General features: G+C 33.0%; 3 protein-coding genes across 5 annotated transcripts in view; all 3 read right to left on the bottom strand.

The window, feature by feature from the left end:
• The window catches only part of LOC126907272 (uncharacterized), a 26,417-nt gene extending 19,475 nt beyond the window's left edge, over positions 1-6,942 (bottom strand). For 2 of the 3 annotated variants that reach the window (XM_050688425.1, XM_050688424.1), the window contains exon 1: positions 5,982-6,942. In XM_050688425.1, coding sequence (XP_050544382.1) covers positions 5,982-6,865 — 884 coding nt within the window. In that variant the 5' untranslated portion in view covers positions 6,866-6,942. Of the gene's footprint in view, positions 1-843; positions 1,910-5,981 lie in introns of those variants that run through there. The other variant, XM_050688422.1, reaches the window with a different exon arrangement.
• Positions 6,943-8,674: 1,732 nt separating this feature from the next.
• Positions 8,675-10,434, bottom strand: LOC126907281 (enhancer of split mgamma protein-like). Its single transcript, XM_050688441.1, has 2 exons — positions 10,130-10,434; positions 8,675-9,747 (listed from the first exon to the last, which is right to left on the bottom strand). Exons 1-2 carry the CDS (start codon positions 10,187-10,189, stop codon positions 9,151-9,153), a joined length of 657 nt encoding a protein of 218 aa, XP_050544398.1. The 5' UTR covers positions 10,190-10,434; the 3' UTR covers positions 8,675-9,150.
• A 7,137-nt stretch (positions 10,435-17,571) lies between these two features.
• LOC126907282 (uncharacterized) lies at positions 17,572-20,618 on the bottom strand. Its single transcript, XM_050688442.1, has one exon. The coding sequence runs from the start codon at positions 18,495-18,497 to the stop codon at positions 18,009-18,011; it is 489 nt and encodes a 162-aa protein (XP_050544399.1). The 5' UTR covers positions 18,498-20,618; the 3' UTR covers positions 17,572-18,008.
• Between the last annotated feature and the right edge of the window lie 35 nt (positions 20,619-20,653).

The raw sequence follows: 20,653 nt of genomic DNA, 5'->3' as shown, positions 1-20,653 counted from the left end.
TGCGAGTGTATCTGAATGTTGCGATTTTACTGTAACTCTATAGACATTTAAATAGGGTTAGGATACGAAATAAATGTTTGCATCACTGTATAGTTTCGGTTTTAATTTTTATAATAATTCCTGTATCGGTTTCATTTAATAACAGTCTAAAAGGATTTTAAAGTTCTATTAGTTAATGTATTAACTAATCAAACTGTCTTAAGACAAGATGACAAAGTAATGCCGTGTACAAAAAACCATCCTTGATCTAAGTACCTCGTGAAAAACATTAATTTTATGTCTGACCTATTACCCGTTAAGTAAAATTAAAACTATATTAAAAATATTATTAATTTAAAAAACTAAAAAATATTAAAAATATTAAACTCAAAGCCACAAAAAATTAAAGAAAAGTCGCGGATACGTATTTCGGAAACAATGTCACCATTATCAACGCTAAACACATACTGTTTGAATATTCCATTAGTACTGTAAACTTATCTATAGAGAATGTAATTATAGATTTTAGCGTATTCAAACTTAATTTTAATGCGTATGTCAATGAAATGAAATCTTATATTATTATAATCATTAATTATAATTATAATTAAAAATTTATAATAATTATAATATATCATATATTTATATCCTAAACGGGATACTTGTAATACAATTTTTCTATTTAAATTTATTTATAGTTTTATTGACTGACCCGATTGGTTAGTATTAATTAATGTCCAATGTTCATCTAGACATTTTAATATAGAAATAAATATATTACATAATAACATTGATTTGTTTAAAACAGGGTTCAAAACACTGTTCACTAAATTTATATACATTTCATTTTATATTATAGGCTTTTATTTTTTATTGTTAATATTATTTTGTACAACAATGAAAAGCAGAGCATAACTAGCTATCCTATAATCTGATTAATTCTACCGAACAGTATTTGATAAATTTTAGACATTAATAATCCTATAGCAATTTAGCATACTAATAACTATGATTCATAAAATGAGTTTAATAGAATAATCTTGACATAAATAAAATTATTTAAGAATGACAACCAATTTTTTAATTAATTTTATCAAACCCTAGATTTTTATATTCGTTACTGATGAAATCTTCACAAAACATATATAATTCTGTACAAGCCTGTTGACAATTCGAAATAGGATTAGTAGAAGAATGAGCAATATTTGTTGAGATTGTTTTTTTTTGACTAATATTAAAAACATATTGTTTAGTAAATAATACTTTTTCGTGATAAAAACAATGGCTATCATGAACTCGCCTTACATGTCTAAATTCTAATTGAATAAAGCATTTTACATCGTGTACGTCAGCGATATAATTGTTTGCTACTTCTTCCAAATTTAATATACAGTCAGAAAAATCATCTCGCAACAAATTTTTTTCTTTCATCACCTCAAGTATATTATCAATTATTTTTTTTATTGGTGATAAGCAATAAAATGCTCCATTTTCATGCCATATTGATGCTTGTTTTAATTTCTCCATTGCTGTATTTAAATAATTTAATAAATCTTGAACACTTTTCATAATCAGAAAAAAATTATTCACACATTCAATATAACAATTTAGATCTTTCAGTTTGTCTGAGTTATTCTTTTGTTTTTTACTTAAGTCTAAAACTCCAGATAAATATGTAGTGAAATTTTTTAAAATGTCATAAAATCTACATTTTAATAGTTGAGTGATATACTGTTTTTTAAGATGAAAATTATTATTATTTGCTTGATCTCTAAGCACTCGGCTTAAACTTATGTCTTGGCCGTTATGATTTATATATAGATAACTCAAAGTATTCCAGTTTCCCTCATTAAGAAGAATATTTAAATTTACTATTCCCTTTTCTTGTGAATCAGGATCAATAAATTGAGGTACAAATAATGAATCACACCTATATAAAGAAATAACCAGTTAGAAACATTTTATTTCATATAATAGAGAGTAATTAGCTTCTACAAAAAAATCATGAAAATGACATTACAATTACTCGAATGATTAAATTAAATTTAATTTCGGTATATTTGCAACTTCACTTGAAAATACTAGACAAATTTATAAAAAATGTTGACAATAGTGTTGTCATACATAGTTTATACAAATTTGACCTACTTTTGTCTAAATTTATACACATTTTACAAAATTTTTTCGTATTTCAACAAACTATACCTGTCTAATCGAAGACTATTTTAAAAATAGTTACTATGATTATTATATTACGAAGGTGAGCTGAGAAATGTCTCTTATTACCCTTCAAAAATCATAAGGTTTTATAAGGTACGAGCATTTCACTTGTACAAGTTATCGCTTGTCAACGACTTAACAAACATCGATCTAATCTTTATAATTTATAAGTCTTCAGAAAACACAGTAATGAGCTCACCGATTTTTATAAAAGTTACATGAATCTTACAATAAATATAAAGTTAAACTTTAAAATTTTAAACTAGCTTAAATTGCTTTTTATCAATTGCTAGTTCTGTAACACTAATGATTTTCCCGTTTAAGTTACGTAGTCCGAATTCTAACAGTCACAATGACTTCTTTATAATTTTTTAAAAAAGTCTTTAATAATAGGAAAAATATCATTATTTTAAATGTATTTATTTAAAATCTTATACTTTCACTGAACATCATCACTTGCGTCTCACATTACATTTATTCATAGTAAAAGTTTTTTAATGTGCATTTGGTTTCTATACAAATCTGAGTAGGTATTAGTTTTATTATAATGTGTTTATTTTTATTTTTTTATTAATATGTCATTATTTTCCTTAGCTTTCATTTATTCGATCTTTTTTAACGATTTGTTCAAAAATTGAAAATCGTATCTAGTTAAAGACATGGCCATCAATGATTAAAAGTAATTCTTACGTTCTCCGTAAATGGGGAAAATTTTTCAAATAATTCCTAGTTTTAAAATCAGCAATTGTCGACATTTTTTTATATTACACTGTCATAACTTTATTCAAAATGAATGAGAAAAAAATTTTTTTGTGTATAAGCACCTTAGGTATTTCCTTTTATTAACCTTTTTAAAATATTCCGGGAATATTACAAGCTTTGATTTTTTATCATGTTGTATTTAAACTATTATAACCTTTTGAAAATTATATAGATTACATTTTAAATAAATATATATATATTTTACGTCTCTTGCTTGAACTGCTGAGCCCGGTGGTATTTACTCATGCTCGTTATCGTTCATAGTTTTATTTTGTCTTAAGTCTTTAGCTATGTCGAGGATAAGGAATGAGGTGAGCGGGCTGTATGTTTGAATGTAGAATGCATTTTACAATATATAATTATAACAATTAAATGTATTGACGCGGTCGCATTGTACTTCCGGCTTTACCGCTGGATGGCGACTGCGACACAGCTACCTCTCCTCGTCCGACAGGTCGCGCGACGCCGAGTGAACTCGGGTGACACAAACCGGTCCAGTGATGCACCAAGTACATATATTTTTCAACTTCCTTGCGGAACATCATCGTGACACTGTTTTTGCATTTACTTATGTATATTTATTTAAAATATATTATAAGTTATACCTAATTCAAATGTGTTGTTCCTTATTTATTATTCTAAATAATTCTTCAATCACGACAATATTATACAAGAACTATAAAATCTTATATACACCAAAGTGGATAGAGGGGACACTTAATACTAATGCCACAAAGGCGCTGATATAAACAAATAATAAATTATACAAGTTAGTAAATCTTAAAATGATATACGAACAAGCATTATACTTATCGGCTAAATGAAATCGTTGAAGATAATATTGAATAATAGCTGACCAACGTGTACAATATGCTGTGAACGGTACTGTGATGTATCTCAGAAAATATATAGACCCAACGGCAATAAACTAAACGCACAGAGTGCGACAATTGCAAAGGTGATATTTTTCTTTTACAGCAAAACGAATACAAAACTACTGGCTCTCAAACGCCATAGAGCTTATAGCAGAGGAAGCGTTAAGATTACAACAATTTCTTGACAGCGTAATCGACCGATCTGTATCCAATATCTCTTTTATACAATTTATTTATTTTTTGAATATTGGACCTTTTCTCTATTAGAAATAATGACGAGTTAATCATTTCAACTTGACTTTTGAAAATGTTCCTAGAAATATTATTTTGAAACATAGAATGGAGGAAAAAAATGGATTATGTTATTTTTATTATTACGCATAACTCTGCAACGCTCTTCGTCCTCTCCTTATATATTATTAATTTCTGGAGTACTAATTCAAAAATTATTTTCTATTAGCCATCATATAAGAATACTTCAACGGCCCCTTACCCAGTCGTAAGAGGCTACTAATGATGTTGCGTCAGGTCGACAGCCAGCGTAAAATTTTTTCAAAAAGTATGAGCAGTCAGGAATAAAGTGTTTGATACCATCCAAACAACTAATGCGGTAGCTGTTTTACCAGCCATGTGAACAGCTCTACCCTAAGCTTGTAGTTTCGACGGTGTAGGGACAATATCACTCAATTCTAGTATTAGTAGTAGTAGCTAGGAAAAGTGACAGAATTAAAGTCGAAAAATTAATTTTCCAGAAAAAAGTGTTAAATGTATTGGCCGACTCCAAGTATTTGGGATTAACGTGGGAAAAAAACCAGTAAAATGTTGACGTGGCATAGTTGAGATAAATATAGATTGTATCTGACAGTGAATAAAATCACTATCATAAAAAACGCTTCGATGCAAATCTGTTGATAGTGTATAATTTAAAAAAAAAAAATTTGTTAAAATAGCATATTTTTGAATACGGTAGCCATTTGCGCATAGAAGATAGGTCGTCGGGACAAATTTTTGTTTTTTATTTTATAGTACATAAAATAAGCTTCAATTTGATATATATTTAAAGGACGCAGTATTTCCGGAACATTTACAAAAATTAAGTTGAAAAAGTTAGTTTTTGTAAAAAGTTGCTATTTTAAATTCCCCCCCTCCCATGAGTAGGTTAAGTGTTAGATTTTCAATAAAATGATATCAAACAAAAGGGAAATATCTAAGGTTTTAGTAGAAAAAAAATTATGTTGATTTGTTTATTTTTCAAAAAGTTATAGAAGTTTTAAGAAAAAAAAGTGAAAAAAATGACAAATTTTATCGATTTTTAAATTTGTAATTTTTTTGGATATTTCCCCCATTTTCGGTGAACGAGGGAATTTTTTTTAATTTTTAAGGGTAATGTCTCCAACTAGATGCTATTTGTGATCTTTTGACGTACTATTGAAAGAAATCGGTCCACTGAGAGCTGAGAAAAAGTGGCAACAGACATAAAATAAAAAAAAAAAAACCATAGTAAAATTAATACCTTCTCAGCTTCGTATCGAAGCTAAAATGTTATGGCAGTTTTAAGTAAAAAAATTGAAAAAATGTCGAAAATTAGTGATTTTTTTGGAGATTTCCCTCATTTACAGAGTACGAGGAAAACCTTTTGACGTATCGTTGAAAGAAATCGGTTCGATGAGAGCTAAAAAAAGTGGTAACAGTCACAAAAATAAAAACACATCATGTGAAATTAAATAACTTATAGATTGAATAAGCTAATATATATCAGTTTTTTTTTTAAAACAAGGCAAGAATTAAATCAAGGACCAAATTCGGGTCATCATTTAATTGAAACAAACTATCAAACATCATTAATAATTATGAATTCATACATTGGTCTACAAGAAATTTCCATTGGGATCAAATATATACATTTCATTTCATGATGTTATCAAATCTGCAATTAGACTTTTTCTATCACTTTTAATTTTTTATTATGATAGATATTAGTATTATATTTATGATTTTTAACAAATCTCCAAAATTTCTACAGATTAGAATTTAAATACTTAAATGAACCTTTTTCAATTGGCTCTCAAATTTAAAAAATTTAAACAAAATGAGAAATGTTGTGCCCGATATTAAACAATGATAAATAAATATTTTATAATTTACTTGTATAAATGCGGGTTAAGTATTTCTTTAAATCCAAGGTCTTCGTAATCATTTTTTATGGTGTTCTCGCAAAAAGACTCTAGCATAAGTAACACGATATCGATAGAAGTCAGATTAGAATTTTTTGATTGGTAATGTAAATATTGCTCTTCAAAAATCCAATAATAGTTCACTCGTTTTGGGATTTCAGCCAGAATTAACTTTTTCACTTTAATATTTTCCACCATTACATTTAATTGATCGATAAAATTTTTAATACTTTTAAGTACTGAAATCGCATTTTCAGATATAAAATTACCATTCTGGTCAATAAAGAATGATTGATCTGAAATTTTCATGGTACTTGTATTATGAAAAGCAAAATAAATTTCTTCTACAATAACGAATGGTATTCCTTTAAAATTTTTGAATACACATTTTGTATCAAAATAACTCATAAACGTCATTACTTGGTACAAATTATCAAACATTATCATAGAATTTTTCACTCCATGTTCAATACGTTGGGTACAATCGATAAATTCTCTGTATAGATTGTGTGTTGAATACTTTTTACATTCTTTTATGCTTACAATGACAAGTTTAGCATAATTTTTTAATATCTCGATATACTTGTAGTTAAGTAAATGAACAACAATAATAAACTTATCTAAAACATCGTATTTGTAAACTTTTTGTGAAATTGCATCTTTTATTGTCATGTTTCCATACACATCATGATTTAACTGCAAATGTTGCATTGAATTCCATCCTTTTTGATCACAAATATGTTGTATTACAGTAATGACATATTCCAAATATCTATCTTTCACAGATTTCGGGGATATAATTTTTGTATCCCCTAAATGAGTAAAATACAAAAAAATGAAAATACTGAGGTGCATTTGTAATTTTGAAAAACTGATACTGTAATAGTAATTTTATTTAGTGTACAACTTAATTTCTATTTGAAAAAATAAAATTGTTTTACTTGTTCATGAATAAATAGTACTAATTTTTATAATGATATATATATATTCTATTAGAAAACGATCAATAAAACAAATAATTCAGACGACTTTTTTTTTAAATTCAGTATTATTTTTTGTCAAACATATTTTTGAGCTATAAATTATACAAAATAATATTTTAGTACTCTGTAATGAACAATATTTCAAGAAATTATAAATTAATGTAAAAAGTATAGAAAAATTTGAAAATGTTAAATTTAAAAAAAATAAATTTTAAAACTTTTCATCTATATTGCTATATTTTTTATTAGGTACAAAATTATACTTTAATTAGTTATTAAATAAAGTAAGGTGGTAATGATTTTATGATTTTGGTATAGTTAGATAGTAGATAGAATACACGACTAGTTGCTTAATATTCCTAGTTTCTAAAATTCAACGGATTTTTTTCAATATCCGCTCTTTTAGCTACCATGATGATTANAAAATTCAACGGATTTTTTTCAATATCCGCTCTTTTAGCTACCATAATGATTATTCTTCTTTAGATAGAGCAACTACGAAGTAATATTACCCTTATTTTGCAGTATATTTTGGTGGTTTAAAATCTTTTACTTTAAATTAAATTTATAATATCTATATTATACACGTTCTTCAATATTGACGGTTATTCATTATTGAAATACAATATATAAATATCACCCTGATTGAAAATTAAATTGTCATAATATGCCACAAGATAGCGGTAAAGTTATGATAGCAGAATACAATTAGTCATAAATTTACCACATTTCAGTTACGCCTTAAAATTACCAAACACACTATTTATAGTCCTAACTTTATGTATTTCTGCATGCTTATAGGAGAGTATTATACTTAATGGTTATAATTATAAGTTATTATTCTTGTAAAGGGTTATCACGAAACATTTGATGACATTCCATTTCTAGCCATTATGTTCACATAAAACTGATATTAATTTAAGTAAAGTTATCCAAACACGAATTATTTTACAAGAGTATAAAGTTTTATTTAGCTCTTGATACAAAGATCTTAACTTATTATAAACTAGTTGACATTTTCGCAGAGCAAGGTGGGCGAATTAGTTGCGTTTTTTAATTTAATTTAAATTTAAATGGAATGTATTAATAATTAATTAAAAATTATAATTTGAAAATTTTGTGTAAGTATAAATTACTGTTAGCGATCAATGAATTAAATTGTGTAGAACGTTTATCTTAAATCACGTTGATTGAGATTATATTAGTTTAAGAGTGTTGTGTTTTTTTAAATAATTCAATCTGTTAAAACGTCTATTGTGACCGCACTATGAAACATTTTCTTAAGTTATCTAACAAAAATTAATTGATTTCAACTTCTTCATGTGTAACCTTTTTTTTTCGTAAAATATTATCTATTCAATAGCGATGGTTTTTTATACTTATTATATTGATAACAAAAATATTCTTACACTATTCATTGCGTTATAACGATTTGTTTGTCAAATGTCAACATCATTAATTTGTTCGAATTTCATTATCTTTTTTAAAATATCATTGTTATAATTATACCATATCAATGTTATAGTTTCGGTTAACTTTTAATAATAATTGTAATAGACACCGTTTTATTTTATGGTAAAATTCATATTTTAATAAAATACCGCTTCACTAAAAATCACAAACCAGAGCAACACTCAAAATAATCTTAAATTAAAAAATAAAGTAACAAGTATTTATGCAAGTATATTATTTTTTTAAATTTATTATCACAGTCTCTACATTGTAAATAATTTTCACAAACATACATACAAAAATAAATATTTAAAATAAATTAAAAATTACAATCTATGCGGCAGATAAAACTACCGGCCTATATAAGAACAAATTACCCTTATCTTAGTCTATTATTTTATCACAGTATAGGCATAATTAAAAAAACATTTATAAAATTTATTTATACTTAAACATGTGCGAATAAAAAAATGCCTTAAATTTTTTATTAAAAACAATCGTTTCACAAGTTCCCTTCCCTTAAAATTGTAACTAAATTGTCTATCAAATAATTTATACAAAAAATATATATATATAATTATATATGTAAGTAATAATATTTGAAAGCAACAAAATATAATCATACACATTGATTAACTGGTAATTATAGCCGTATATATACATAAATAGTTCATAGTTGTAGGTGGGACGAAACCACTAGTTTAATTACCAAGGTCTCCATACGGATTGATTAGAAGTAGCTGTGCAGTGTCCAGATTTGAGAGACATGTCGACAACTTGCAACAAGTTTTCGGATGATCCGCTGCTAACGGACGAGTTGGGAGTGAGTGGCATTGGGTAGGATGCGGTGCTTGATGGTGAAGTTGGTGGTGGCGACGAACAGGACGACGAGGTGGATGACATGGAAGAAGAATCCACGTTGAGTGTCAACGGTGCCGCGGTGACAGTTTGAGAGGCCGCGGGCTGAATGGTGTTCAGACGGTGTCCGAGGTGGGTCATAAGATTAGCACCCAAAGTGACATCCAAACCGGGAGTAGCGGCCAAACAACGGGACACTTCTGAGGCGCATCGAGTGTAGCCCGCTCGGAATCTGTCCATTTCAGTAACAGGATTTCCAGACAGACGTTGTTGGCGGCGCAATTTGTGCAAATGTCTTACGGTCAGTTCTAAAATGTCGGCCTTTTCCAATTTGCTGACATTTTCACCTTCGTTTTGCAAGGCTACCACCATGATTTCTTTTAGTTCGTCCAAACACCTGTTGATTCGAGCACGGCGTTTGCGTTCGAGCATTGGTTTCATAACCTGAAGAAAAACAAACATCATTAGAAACATGTCAACAAATAAAAGAAACGAAGGCATTTGTTAAGTTTGATATTGAAAATTTAAATAAACACATTACGATTTCTATGTAAAAAAAAAAACAAATATTTTTAAAAGGTTAAAATTTATAAATCGTATCAACAAAATTCTAGTGTAAACTTGACATCATAGAATAAAAATATAGAAATGTTGAGAAACTAAAAACTGTTTTTAAAAGTTAGATAAATTAAATTAATATTGAAAAAAATACGTCTTTATTATCACTGAATATTTAAGTCATAGAATAATGTTTGGATAAAATAAAATTAAATCGTAATTTGGACATGGATTAAAAAATTATACATAACTAGAAAATCGTATTTACCTTTCTGTATTGATAAGTCCTGGAAACAGGTTGTTGCATTTCAGTGGCTACGGAAGACATATTAGTTGCAAACACACAAAAAATCACAAAAATTGATTAAAAAAAAATATTTAACCAACAAAAATATTCGTGTAACTGATCGTACAAGGTAAACGTCGACGGCACGTAAAAATGCGGACGGCACAAGCAACACTGAGAGCGATGTGGCACAAACGGCGAACAGTGTTGGAATGCTCGAACCGTGAGCCGAGTGGGGCGTTATATAGGCGAGCAGTCCGTGGGAACCCGGGATAGCGCGACGTTCCCACACACGCGGCGGACACGGATGACGATGCAGTCGACCAGCTGCCAGCAGCGGTCTATAGGCATTTTTCACCGCGTACATGCTCACACACACATACAGACGCATTATTGGGACGTGTGCACGTGCGACGGACACCGCACGCTCACCCCGCCGCTCCAACCGCACGACTACCGCCGCCGCCGCCACTCCTCGTATCGTTTGCATGTGTGTGCGACTAGACCTACCGCGGCACGATTAATAACATTACCATTATATTATTATTGTTATTATTATTATTAGGCTCGGGACCGTCAACTTTATACCGTTGGGCTTGCGGCGGTAACTCTTCGCCTCATTCACAAGAGCTCGACACTTTAATTTTTTAATCATGATCGTGTTGACGCTTATTACTGAACGTGTGCTGTCCTCGACTTGTAGCAGATTATTTTTGCCGTTCATTGCACACAACTACCGTAAATGATGTATTGCTTACTGTAATTAATTGAACTAATGCCGAATACCGCCGACGAGCATCGCCTATCCGCTCATTGTGTTGTTTTACACAGAACGCTTAATTAATAAATCAAAACCGAATGGGCGTGTGTGTGATAATCATAAGTCACGGGTTGAGGTCGAACCCGTACAGTTGTAAAGAGTGGCGATTTGCGCGACTTCGCTAATATTGAACATTTGTTCAATATTTACGCGTTTATTATTTCAATGGAAACCTCCGAGTATTATTAAATTTATATGAGATTTCGTTAACCTACCTGTTGATGTAAACATCGTTATCGGAAATACGCTAATTAGGTTTACACTCTGACTAGTTGGCGTTGAAACGGTGTCCTTGACTTTGCACAGTGTGATATTTGCTTAATTATTATAGTAAGTGTCGGCGGAATCCACCGACATTAAAAAGTGATTAACACGTTTCGACGGTTTGTATAATATTCGACACTACTTTGTGAAATAAATCTTGTGCTTTTATTTGAGTCGCCTCGGTTTGACCAGGCTCTTCTCGGTGACAAAACATTAAATAATTAAAATACAGTTATTTATTGTTTTCGTTAACATTGTAATATTCATGTGATGTCAATTCAAGGCTAACGAGGCGGTAGAGTGAGAATTTTGTAAAAGTCCAATGAATAATTAAGACGGCCGAGTAATGTTGAAATATTGCCGTTTTGTTAGCATAGAACTGTAACACGTTACTGGAGTGGTCGAATCGATAAATGATGTGAAAAAAAACGCGATTGAAATGTTATTAATCAAGAGAGCCTATTAGGAAACAACTAATCACACTCGAACTAAAGAGCCAATGTTTGTGATCGACAACAAAACACCCAATCGTTACATTAATTGGAACCAAGTGCGTGTAAATTAGACGGTGGAAGCCTATGGTGTTGCTGTCGTTTGGGCGGTCAGAATGTAAATTTCATGTGTAGTTGTTATTATGATTATTAACGACTGGCGCAGACAAGAAAATATTCGTGCCGACGAGTGAAGGGTACCAGATTGGGAAAAAAACGGAAAGACATTTAACACAGTGCTGTCGGGTCACAGTAATAATATTGTCGCTTAATTATGTATACATTATGCGGTCTTGAGGTTTTTTTTTTTTTTTTACGACCTTCTCGACCTAGTGCAACCCTCGTTGAGTTTTATTTGAAATCCGGGCGCACGTGTTCCAGTACGGAGTGACGAAACACGACCTCATAACGCATGTGCAACATAAAAAAAAAAATGCTCAAGTACGCGTTTCGGCGGAGTTTAGGTAGTAAACAAGAAAAACAAAAAAGAACGAGAAGACCGCCTTAGGTAGTTGAAACGGTTTTTTTGGTCTCGACGGGCACAAGATACGTCTGACCGTTTACTCGGCGCAGGCACGACGTTGTGCAGACGTCAGTGAACTAATTTCGGACGTTAAGTGGCGATAAGAATTGTACCGCACGACGTCACATTGTCGCGCATTATTTAGAGAGTGACAATAATTGTCACTCTCGTAATAATTATAATCGATGTGAACGCGGCCGACAAGTGATTGCCGCGTGATGACACTCGAAACAATAAATGTGACGTAAGCGTACACTGTGTTCGCTGGTCTGCACGTGTCCAGCACGCTTCGAGCCGCCTACGGGATTGGCTTCCGGGCCGTGTTTTGACGTCAACAACACTCGACCGCCGTTCACTTGTTGGCCACCGCTTTTCGCCGGTTACTTCTCCTAACTGTAATTTTTTTTTTTTATAAATTAAGTTTACTCGTTGATATATTTTCCTATTGGTGACTTTTACTCTACTGTCCCTCTTATAAAAAATAAAGAATAACTATTAGCTGATGCAAGTGTGTGGCGTGAACGAAAAGGACAATTTTTACTGACTACGGGATAAGTCGAGCTCAATTTCAAAATAATATTAGTAAAAAATACAAAACAGTTTGACTAATTATAATCCATGACAATGGTTTGATATTGTCACGAATATCTAATCACATTTGTTATTGTCGCTCATGAGTGTCACATTATCATTTTTTCTTAGTTCCAACAAAATCACTCGTTTGAAAACGAATCCTTCTCATCAAAATTGACAATATCCAAATAACATTTAAATATTATTTTATAAACAACAGGATGGGCTATACTGTAAAAAACCAATATCACACACAATTGATTCAGTCGATCATTTAACGTTCTTCGGCAAACGTTACAGTTAAGTACCAATTACATATGACGTTGCAATGGTGGACAGCTGTGTTCGTTTAGACATTTAATTTTGTTTTTAACGACTTTGTAACGACACTCACTCGTTTAGTTTATTATACAGTTGCAAGTGACGGGGTTGTCGATTTCTTTTTTTTTTTGCGGATCAGATGGTAACTTACTTATCCCAGCAGTTTTAAAATACCATAAAAATATAAAACAAATACTAAAGTCGATTAAATAGAACACGTGATTTTAATGAAAATCATCGTGACAGTGTTATATCCGGAGGGGATAAAAGGGATAAGTACCTACCATGTCCGTGTCAAAGCAACTTTTTAAGTAACCCATGAAATACTTTTATGGACTTTATACCGCTCGTTAAAATACTACGCAACTTCGGCTCACCATAACAGTATGTGAAAATCTTAGAACTTTTTTGGGTCCCCGTGTACAAGTGTAGTGGTGAGGGCGCTCGTACACCCCGAACATTGACCTCCAACACTTTCCTGTTGAACAACAGTATTAATTACTTTTACCGGCGGGTTAGTTTATAGATTACAGAAACCGAAATTAGATTTCAATTGTATGAAGATTATTATTATTATTTTTTGTTTGATCATCAAGCAATAACGTGATACGAAACCCGTGTATTCTATGCGCTGTGCATAACCTATTACCAGGTAGACGAAAAGGCTTAATAAGTATAAAGGGACCACGGTGGGAAAATCTTGTGCGCGCGTGTGCTGACATAAAAAAAAAGAAGATAAAGAAAACAACTTTTGTCTTCGTCTCGCCCGTGAGCAAATAATATAATGTGTACGTGCAGCACATCTGGCGCGGTGGCACACAACAATATATGTATATACATATACACGTAGATATTATGTATGAAGGAGATCGCGCGCGCCCGTTTATATAACATTATGTATGGAGCGCGAGCTATACGGTGTACGGGCACGCGGTACGGTCGCGGTGCGCGGCGGGGGGAAGAAGAGAGCCGATTATTATAAGGAGCCCGCTGCATTCCCACGACTCGAGCCCGGCACCGGTTCGCGGCGCGCAGTGGCTGCGACGATCGTCTCGATGGTTCCCACGCTGCCGACCAGAAGCAACCTCGGAGCAGCAGCCGTTCTTCTCTCGTGGTTCCCCTTCTCCGCCACCGTCTTCTACCGTCTTCGCTACCTGGCCCGTAGTGATTGCCGCCTGGCACTGTGTAGTCTTTTTTTTCTTTTGCTCTCGCTGCCTATGTATACATGTACACACTCCATCGTGTTATACGATAATTACCCTAGCGACCGGAGGGCACCGTGCACGTGCTCGGCGTTGTCCCGGCCGTGCCCTTTTTAATCGACCGTAAGCCGCACGCAAATTGTCCCTTCATCTTCCACAGATTCTCATGAACAGCAATACGTTTAGCGTTGTCTACATTTTTCTCTCTCTAAACACTCTATGAGACGTTTGTGCAAAGTAATTAAACGGGACACAATGACATTTTTTGTTTTTATGATTTCCTCTGGGTTACGTTGCCGAGTTACTCAGTCTGATTAATTGAGTTTTAAATAAAAAACTGTGAAGTTTATTTATAGTCAATAGCAACCGACGACCTTAATGATACTACAAAATATTTAAAAATATTTTTTAGTTTTAAATTAATAATATTTTTATTAAATATACGACCACTTTTAACTTTAAGTAAATTATTTTGCGGCATTGAAATAAAATTCGTTAGAATTATGCTTAAAAAAAAAAGAAGACGTGGGAACGTGCTTACTAAATATCGTATAACATTCTTGTAAATATTCAATTTCTTAAACTAATTGTTAATTACTATCTGTGATACTCATATGAACTTTTAAAAACATCTATTTACTTATTTTCACAGCTCTATTCAACATTTATATCAGTTACTGTATTCGTAGAATATTATTGGACGACTGTTGATTAAATTATATTGAAACTATTAACATTGAAGCATAAGTTAAAAACTGGTTGTATTGCTTGGTTTTCGAGTACATTTTACTTTATTATATACTTAAGCGGTAAGTGTGATACTGGAATGGAAAAGATTTACTTAAAATGATTATCCCACGAGTAACAAAAAAAATCGCATATTTTTTCCCATTCGCCACTCGTTTTGTTGGGACCGAGCCAGCCGTTTTGTTATTTCAATTTTTTTTTTGTTTTCGGCTATTAATTTTTATATTACATCCGCTCGTGTAACAATCAAATAGTGGAGAGGATATATTTTTTTTATAGTGTACCCACAAATTGATTCATTTTCACTCGCGAATAAAGTACGCTTAATGTATTTTTTAGGCAAATGTCATAAATCATCCGATAATTGTTTGACTGAGATTTTAGGGGCGCGCCGATGAGACGTTAAATTGGCTGTCTGCCAAAATTAGTACACATGCTGTTGTCCGGCGATTCGCCAGACCGAGTTTCTCACGTAAGTCACACATGTCACGACAGTTAATGACGATAATAGTCGTCGACTGGAACAGGACACGGTCCAACGGCACGCGTGTAGCCGAGATGTTTAGCCGTGACAACAACACTGTTGACGGCGTGTGACCGTTATCGCAATAATAATTGTCGGGCGGTTGTTGCCGCGACCAGCTCACGTTGTGATAAACACACACACAAAATCACCGAAATTATTATATAAATGTCGCCGCGTACGCAGAACAAGAGATAATTTAAAAATTAATCTTTATTATTGTGTTTGCGTCAAGTGGTGTGAATTTCGTCCCCCCCCTTAAGGGATTTTTTACAACTTCATAATTTTGTAAATTAATGCATATTGCTAACATTTCATTAAGCTACCAAATGGAAAATTAGTCTGGGGGGATTGAATTCATACTGCCACCAGCTATAACCCATTGTTACCGTTTAAATAAGTACATTTTTCAAATTATTAGCAAATAAGTGTAAAGTTATTTTCACAGAAACCTGTTTTTGTAATTATTACTATAAAAATGATTTAATCATTTTAAGTTAGTTATTAATTTTCATATGAATTATAAAAAGCGACGAGAAGCTATGCCAATAAGAGTTTACAAATACTCAAAACTAATTTGCGTACTTCATTAGTTTGTAATAATATTGCAAAATTTACGATTTGAAACGAAAAACAATTGTTTAATGTATGGGCCAGTGTGTAGTTAGCGCACAAAACTAATTTTAGATCGGGTGGCTCAATTAATTGTTTATAAATTAACAAAATCAATTTGAATATTATTTGCAAAATGTTGACATTTTTAGATATCCAAAAATCCTATATGGGCAGACAGTTAAGTTTACACCACTTTCGCCTCACCGATGATTTATCGACAACCGCAAACAATATTACACGCACAATTGCATTCATAAAATTGTTTCCACATAACTGCTACTGAGTAATGTGGTTAACAAAACAATTGAGAATCTGCGTCAATGAATCGAAACAAAAAAAGACTTTCGACGATTATAGCGAATTATCGAGAAATGAATATAGGCTAATGGAATAAAAAAATACGGGAAAAAACGATGCGTCGTTGTGTTTTTAACAACAACACTTTGTGTTATCACGTTGAAATATTATGTTGTATACACTTGTCTAAAACGCCCTCGAGGAAAATGAGAACAACATTATCGTCGCCCCCGACAATTTGAGGTTTTTCGTCGGTTAGCAAATCAATTGTTGAAATTAATACATTTCCAAACAATACTCGTCAATGAATAATAGTGACATTTGTGCGATGGGACGACCGTGTGGGCATCGACTCGTCTAGACGTACCGACCGCGGAATTTTTTGGCCGACTACGTTGCAGTTTTTCCACCGAAAATCGCCGACACAGGAAACGCAATAAAACACAAGTATTGTTATCATTGTTTCAATGTGCGATATTGTATTATTGTCATTACCTCTACCCACGTCTGCTTATCATAATATTGCGGTTTAATGACCGCCACCATTGCGCCCAGTCGCACATAGCGCGAACGCTTTACCAACAACTCATTATATTATCACGTTCGGCTGATACGATCCATCGGCTAAGCCCTACTCAAACAATTTTTAATACCCCATTACCTTGGACGTACAAGTGCACTGTACTCGAACATAATTATCCGATCAAATACATATGTTTACAACTTCAAATATTTTTATAGTTAAAAATCTATAAAAAAAAAAAACACTCATTTTTTTATACGACATTATATTAAATTTTTCATTTTTTTTTTTTTTTATTAGCTGATTACTCTTTCAATATTTATTTTACTTAGTTAACACATTGTTTACGTTTTGCATAACTCTTGACTCTTGACACAATACCTTGTCAAATATTATTTTTATAGGAAAAGGTGAACCATAAGACCCGTGCGAGAGCACGTGAAATAATTTATTAACAACGAGATTTTTTTTATCAATTGATATTTTTAAATTTTATTAAACAATGAACACATAATAATATCAGTTTTCAAACAATCACAGAAACGCCGTTAAAAAACAATTAAATATTATCACAAACTTAAATAATAATGTAAATATAGTATCATGGAAAAAAATACAAATTCATTTTTTTATAGCAAGAAAAGTCATTATAAGATAATGCATTTAAAATACATTGTTTAAAGTCTAGCAAGGCGTATTTATCGTTTAAATATACATATAAAAATATAAGCAAATAGTATCGTTTATATAATAATAAATTTGTACTAGAACACATCGAGGTGGTAAAGTCTTACAATATAAAAATATAAAATATTATTCTTTTATAAAAGAGATCTCGTATTGTCAGAGCAATACGCTAAAAAAACATTATATTTAAAAATCTAATAATAATTGAGCAATTGAAAGACCAATGGGTTATCACAACGAAAACAAAACAACCACAACAACAAATTATTGCGTTATTAATGTACGTACGGTTGTTGCCTCTGGGCCATTTGTTGTCTGGTGAATGAAGGCTGTCCCAAGGTTCTGATGTCGGATTCGAACCAGAAGTCCCTTGACATATAGTAGTGGGCTTCGGGCAACAGTGACAGTAATTGCTGTTCGGGTTGTCTGAGCTCTTCGAATGATAGGCCCAAACCGGACTCGATGCTAACGGTATCTGAGTAATAGTCATCTTCGTCGTACACAACGGCTTGAGATAGTTTCCGTTCGATGTACTCGTTTTGAAGGTTCTCGAGTTCTTCCGGTGACAGGCCCCGTGGATCGAGGGCTGAGCCTTGAACTGGAGTGACCGCGTTGCGGCGGCAAAGTGCACGAATAATTGGTTTTATTACCTTATTGATTTTGTGCACTTTTCTTGAGACGAAAGAGCGTTTTTTCTGAATCACTTCCCAGTTGGTTGAGTTTTGCAAGTGTTCGAAGTCGAAACTGTTTGATAAGTAAGCCATGGCTGTGTTTATTTCAATGATAAGACAATTGAAAAACGATAAAAGTAGTCGCACTGATTTGCAGAGAGCACGCACAACACTAACGCTAGCACAGTGATGAGACGGCGAAGCGAGTAAAAACGTTTAGAAAATGTGGTTGTGAACGATAGGCAGTTCGAATGCAGACTGATGCCAATGGAACGGTCCAAGGGCGCTTATATAGGAGGGTGACCCGCAGATAGGCAGGTGCTAGCAGATGCGGTTGTGTCGTTGGGTTGTTGCGCGCGGACCGTGAGAAACGATGGATTCTAGCGATCCCATGGCAAGGGCGGCAGATGGCATACGCGGACGACCCTCGCACACACCAAACAACACCTGCGCCCAAAAAACCAACGCCCTCGCCCATGACCGCCAATACCCCACACCTCTCCCGTATCGCATCGCATAATTTTTTTCCATCTCTTTTAGAAAGATTTACCCTGTACGTCTTAGACCCGTTCGGACACGCACAATACCGTAACATCACGGGACCCTTTTCTTGCCAACCAGATTATTATTATTGCTGTATTATGTTGAACATCCAAAACTGTATCTGTCTCATTTCCCTTTTTTCCGACCGTTAACACGTCTTCACGGGTCTTCTTGGCCCGAGTTACCCTTAACGTGACCATCGGACAAGTAGCTCGTGCTCCAGAAAGGGATCATCGTGGAATTGGTACACAGGGGGTATCTTACACATCGTATATAAACTGTACGCAGAGCCGAAAAAACCGAAACCGCCGTTATCGACTTAACACATTCCTAACCCTTTTTCATACCCATAGACGACATTAAGGTCAGAGTTATTTACCGGGCAGATAAATAACTGTGGTTGGTAAATGATTGCGGACATGACATCGAGACGGCGGAACGAGTTTTAACTAATTTGGCGATTTATCTGATTAATTTCGGTTTTATGTCTCTCCTGATCGTTTGAACGTTCACCGACAAATATCACTGGATTGCACCGTAAGCGTGTAAAACGATACATCGAAAAAAGGGATAAAATAACTTTTTATTTTTACTATTATGATGTTTGTCGCCAACGGCATTGCTACGAGCTGTATAATTAAGAATACCGAGTAATAATAAACTAAGGGTCGACATAATGCCTTTAACGGCATTGCTAAACAACACCGAACATAACTCTGGCAACCGTATCACAACCGTAACTGGGCGTTGCTCAACAAATGTGCTTCTGAGTACTATCTCATAAAATGTTCCGTAATGTTTTTGAATATACGAATAATATAATTCGTCCTTGGCCATGATAAGTATAATAAAAGAAAAAACCCGTAAACTTGAATTTAAGAGTGTCATCTATACCAAAAATTGAATTGGACCTTTTTGGAAGCAATTTAGGTTTTTAAATTCGACAATTGTCAAATTATCATCTGACCGTTGAGTTTGTATTGACGAAGCCAATGAAAAACCATTTTTTCGCTACAAAGGATCGGATTCCATTAAAAACGACAACCATAATAATGTGTCGCATTGTAACGTATTCCGTCGCCTTTTACGGGCAGCGTGGTTGTATTAACTGACCAACGATTATGTGATTCATAACAACTACGATATAAGTGACGTTGAGGCCATTCAAAAGCATTGAAGACCATTTAGAGTCCGGACATATGGGTGTTTCACCATCGAATCGATTCATCTCGCAAGTCGTATCTACTCAATGACTTCGCAAAAACCTGTACCTATTTATATGGTAGTTATTGGCTATAAACGGAATCCACGAGCCATTACCTGAAATGTAATTCGAAAAGCGAAAATTCCTTCAAAATAATCACATTGAACAACCTCTGGTCGAACGTATACACCCAAGTGCTTGACGCTGTTACCAAATACCTGATTGATCAATCGAAAGTTTCTTTATTTTGCTGCCTGTTTTGAAACAATATCGCGATTGAATTCATTACAGGCCCACGGCTTGTTTATACTTCTATTGTTATCGTAGCTGTTTTTCGTTGACTCGACACGCCAACACGTGTGGTCAAAACAAAATCGAATGTCACCGCTACACCTCCATGTGCGTTGTTTGTACACAACAGCGATAAAAATAATAATAATAATACCATAATAGTTGTTCCGGATTTTTCGTTGTTTTTTTTTTTTTTTTTTTTTTGTGAACA

This window comes from Daktulosphaira vitifoliae, unplaced genomic scaffold (genome assembly GCF_025091365.1).
Source record: "Daktulosphaira vitifoliae isolate Bord-2020 unplaced genomic scaffold, ASM2509136v1 Scaffold_5, whole genome shotgun sequence".
NCBI lineage: Eukaryota > Metazoa > Arthropoda > Insecta > Hemiptera > Phylloxeridae > Daktulosphaira > Daktulosphaira vitifoliae.
Note: the sequence above shows the minus strand (reverse complement) of the source record. Positions and strands in the feature narration are given on the sequence as shown.

Coding starts and splice junctions, on each gene's coding strand:
- LOC126907281 (XM_050688441.1), bottom strand. CDS start 10,189: ATGTCTTCCGTAGCCACTGAAATGCAACAACCTGTTTCCAGGACTTAT. Junction 9,748..10,129: donor GGACTTATCAATACAGAAAG/GTAAATACGATT, acceptor GTTTTTCTTCAG/GTTATGAAACCAATGCTCGA.
- LOC126907282 (XM_050688442.1), bottom strand. CDS start 18,497: ATGGCTTACTTATCAAACAGTTTCGACTTCGAACACTTGCAAAACTCA.